The 3,802-nt window shown below is 35.3% G+C and overlaps 1 protein-coding gene across 1 annotated transcript; it reads right to left on the bottom strand.

The window, feature by feature from the left end:
* Positions 1-1,302: 1,302 nt before the first annotated feature.
* LOC110425865 (uncharacterized) lies at positions 1,303-3,390 on the bottom strand. Its single transcript, XM_021440937.2, has 5 exons — positions 3,153-3,390; positions 2,961-3,064; positions 2,685-2,856; positions 2,477-2,599; positions 1,303-2,384 (listed from the first exon to the last, which is right to left on the bottom strand). Exons 1-5 carry the CDS (start codon positions 3,336-3,338, stop codon positions 1,461-1,463), a joined length of 1,509 nt encoding a protein of 502 aa, XP_021296612.1. The 5' UTR covers positions 3,339-3,390; the 3' UTR covers positions 1,303-1,460.
* Positions 3,391-3,802: the final 412 nt, after the last annotated feature.

The raw sequence follows: 3,802 nt of genomic DNA, 5'->3' as shown, positions 1-3,802 counted from the left end.
TCTAATATTTCGATAAAAAAAAATAGTTGTCAACTTCTCTTTTAAAGTCAATTATCTCGAAATTTCTTTCTATTTTGTTGCTTTTGTTACAAATCACTTTACCCTCTCAAAAAAAAAATTAAACTCGATAGCCATTTCTTTGAAGGAACTCTGACTGGCTATTATCGATCATATATAGTCTGAAAATAAGACTAAAAATTGTTGTTGCATGTGTGTGTATGGAAAGTTATAAAAAATCAAAAGGAAATGGTTTCAAGGCACGCTGCAAAATGCCGATCTCCTTGAAACTTATTTTGTCCCAACCATTTACAGTGTCCATCGAATTTAATCAAATAGTCTTAAAATATAATGAAATCTTGTTTGATTACATCTTACATTGATGAAATCAAACCACTAAAAACTTTCGAATAAGTAGAAAATTATCAGTCTTACGCAAGATTAAATTTCTACAATGAAATAATGCGTAAGAGAATTATTCTTTCTGGATGATGATGATGAGGATTGTTTCATGATTTTTATTGTGTTTTGGAAAGTTGTCTAACTTGGCTATTAATTGAGAATTCCTCAAGAGACACTTCTTTTGAATGAGAGGTTAATTGTTTTTTTAAGAGAACGTAGCTTTTGGGCCTCAACTAATGCCTTTAGCATCCCTTAACGAAAGAAAGATGATTCTTCCGATCACCTGGAAATAGAAACTAGTTGTTACAAACTTGAAATTAATATTTCTATTACTTTAAAAATAAGTTAATCAATGTTAATTGATTAAGCATACCTAAAGTTTTTAACTTTGGCCTCTATTTCACATTAATAGATTATCATTGAATACTAATCAATCCTGAAACAAGAGAGGAGATTCGAATACTAAACATCAATCCTCTCAATTTAAACTTAGCTTTCCATGTCTCTCTTTCGCCCCCCTCCTTTTCTCAATTTCTCTTGCTTCTCAATTATTAATTAAGCATATGTTTAAATTTAATACATTTAGTATATATTAAACATAAAGCTTTCATATAAACACAAAGTTAATAATTCATATATTTAATGTGAAAGGATTGTGTTTAATATATATTAATATGCTAAATACTTTACATAACTATCAATTATTCACATAATGCTTGCATATAAATACAAAATTATGGCATGTGTTAACCATGATAGTTAAATTTATATTTTAATATCTTCAAAAAAAAAAAAAACTTTTGATCCAAATCTTATGTTTGAACATGCTGATTGCAGGTAAAGGGTATGTAGGCAAAAACAACAAAGACTCACGACTTATTTTAAAAAATAAATTAATTAATTAAAATAAAACGAGAACAAAAAATTTTCTAATTTCTTTGATATTGATTTCCAGTATAAAATCATAATCTAAATCTAGAAGGCATACCAAAAGTTATTTGATAAAAAAAAAAAATTGAAGAGATATTAGCGACCAAAATTTCACAACTAAAGAAAAAAAATCAGATCCGACGCTCTCTCCTAGTCCTCATTGACACCCACTTTCTGTCTATATGTGAATGCTTAGAATGCAATTGCTCCACAAAATTCAAGCTCTGAGTGTTTGTCAGATTTGGAGATTGATAAGGAAACTTGCTTTCATCCTTATTGAATTCTTCATTCTGTCTAATATTTTGGTCTTCATTTGTACTTGAGCTCAGATTATTAGTAGAGCTTAAGTCATGAGACTTCGGCCTTTGTGTCTCATCCTTTTCCTTCTCCCTATCATTATTGACTAGATCAATAGCTAATTCATTACCCAAATGTTCATTCTGTCTCAGTTGGTCCGAAGACAGTTTCTTCTCAGTTGAAATGTCTACATCAGAATCTGAACTTGAAGTAGAAAGTGCCCTTTCTATCCATACTCTCTGTTCGATCTCTTCAATTTCATTGAGCTCGAGGCCATTGTTATTTTTTGTCACGTCTTCACCCTCTGATTCTGAACTATAGTTGTCAATGGGATGGATCTTTTCAAATCCTAATTCATTGTTTGAGTGCTCAATTCCATCTGAAGATGCATTCCCTTGAAATTCAGGGGCTGCTGATGCATCAGAATCATAAAATGCTCCTTTCTTAAGGCTGGGGCCTCCCTTTTTATGGGTAGAACCACTTTCATCATCTGGATCAAAGTCTTGGGATTCAGTTCTTGAGAGTTCAACAGCTGCTCTTGCAGCTGCTGCTGCATAAGCTGCTGATTCAAAAGCCTCTTGAGCAGCTGCAGCTACATCTCTGTACTTTTTCCTTGCTTTTATAGACTCAGACAACTTTTCGTCCAGGTTCATTTCTCTAGGCAATTCAATGGCAGTATATTTGTGCTCAGGATCATCCAAGTTGGCTGATTTATTAGCAGTGGACTCATTCTGCTTCTCATTGACATCCATTTCCTCCTGCAGTTATCAAATATTGCTATTTCAGAATCAAACAATAACGTTTAGTTTGTTAGAGATTGCTGTTTTTCTTTTGATTGCAAGTTTCCTACCTCTACAACCACTGGACTATCTACCTCCAGATGCAAGGCGATACCCCTCTCGGAGGCAATCTCCTTCAGGACTTTCAATTTGCTTTCCAAGCTTGGTTGTCGTGTTGAAAGCTTCTGTACTATCTGTCGAAACACCAGAGACAGTAATAAGAACAAATGCATTTTCCAATAAAGTCTTTTACCTTGAGGCATTGATTGAACTCCTTACCTTAGGATGCACACTGCAATTGTTGCGTAATTCAACGGCACGAGCAACAAATTCTTTCCCAAACGTGGATGATACAACCCCACGAATGTGGAGAAGCTCAGGGAATTCTCCACATCTTGATGATGCAAACATCAAGCTTGATGTTGCCTCCTTGAGCTCATCAGGGCATTCCCTGTTGTAGAAACAGGCAAATTTAAGATACTCCGATGTTTGAAAATTTATCCATCAAATATTATAACCAAAAGTATTACCATGTGCATAACAAATTAATCTTACTTGTTCTTTTGAATGAGCATGACTCTCTCTATCAAGAGATAAAAGTAGCTTTCCATTATAGTTAATGCATCCACCAGATTCTGCTCTTTGATCACATGCTCTACCTGTTCAAAAGTGCCCCATCAGATCCATCTTGCTCAAGAACGAGAAGCAGCCCAACAAAGGGAAAGAGAGAGGTGAAATTAAACTTACCCGCAGAAGGGCTCGTTCTTGGTGACCAAGGTTGAGGAGGTCAATAACATCAGACCTGGCATGGGAAAACCGGACTTGGTGCTGGTTCTTGAGGATAGCAATCCTAGATACAGCAAGTTTAGCAAGAGTTTTAAACTTGGAGGCCTTGAAGTTTCTTCCAAGCAAAGCATCCAATTTCCTACCCATGTTTCTGCCCTTGCCTGCCTGCCTTTTGTTTGTTCCAAATATTCCTGAACAAAGCCTCACAGCGTGTCAGAAACAGAGTACTTGCTTATAAATGCGAGCTTGTAAGGTTGCTGTGATGTTTTGGGCTATGCAATAACAGTGAGTCAAGCACGTGTCAGCTGTGGGTTTGTTAAAATAGAATATGGTGTTGAAATTGAGGCCTAGCATGCAACTTTCCATTGCATTTCCTTTGCGTTGAATGAGCCAAAACAGGTTTGGTCAATCGGTGGGGGCTGCTTCTTTTCTCTAGAAAAATTCTGGAAGATTAATAAGTTGCAGGTGTGCTTAGTTTACATGCATAACATAGAAATTTTCTCGGTCCATATGCTGGAAATTGTCAACTGCCGAGGAAAGTACAACACGGAATATACAAGTGTCAAATGTTTTTTTCTTTTGTTTTGTTCATGTTTCAGCTTGACAGTCTT

This window comes from Theobroma umbraticum, unplaced genomic scaffold (assembly GCF_002168275.2).
Source record: "Theobroma umbraticum cultivar Fairchild unplaced genomic scaffold, ASM216827v3 scaffold_12.1, whole genome shotgun sequence".
NCBI lineage: Eukaryota > Viridiplantae > Streptophyta > Magnoliopsida > Malvales > Malvaceae > Theobroma > Theobroma umbraticum.
Note: the sequence above shows the minus strand (reverse complement) of the source record. Positions and strands in the feature narration are given on the sequence as shown.

Bases quoted from the DNA above. Each gene is read 5' to 3' on its own strand.
- LOC110425865 (XM_021440937.2), bottom strand. From the start codon at position 3,338: ATGGGTAGGAAATTGGATGCTTTGCTTGGAAGAAACTTCAAGGCCTCC. The intron at 3,065-3,152 runs GTAAGTTTAATT...ACTTTTGAACAG, and splicing joins AAGAACGAGCCCTTCTGCGG to GTAGAGCATGTGATCAAAGA. The intron at 2,600-2,684 runs GTAAGGAGTTCA...GTGTTTCGACAG, and splicing joins ATTGCAGTGTGCATCCTAAG to ATAGTACAGAAGCTTTCAAC.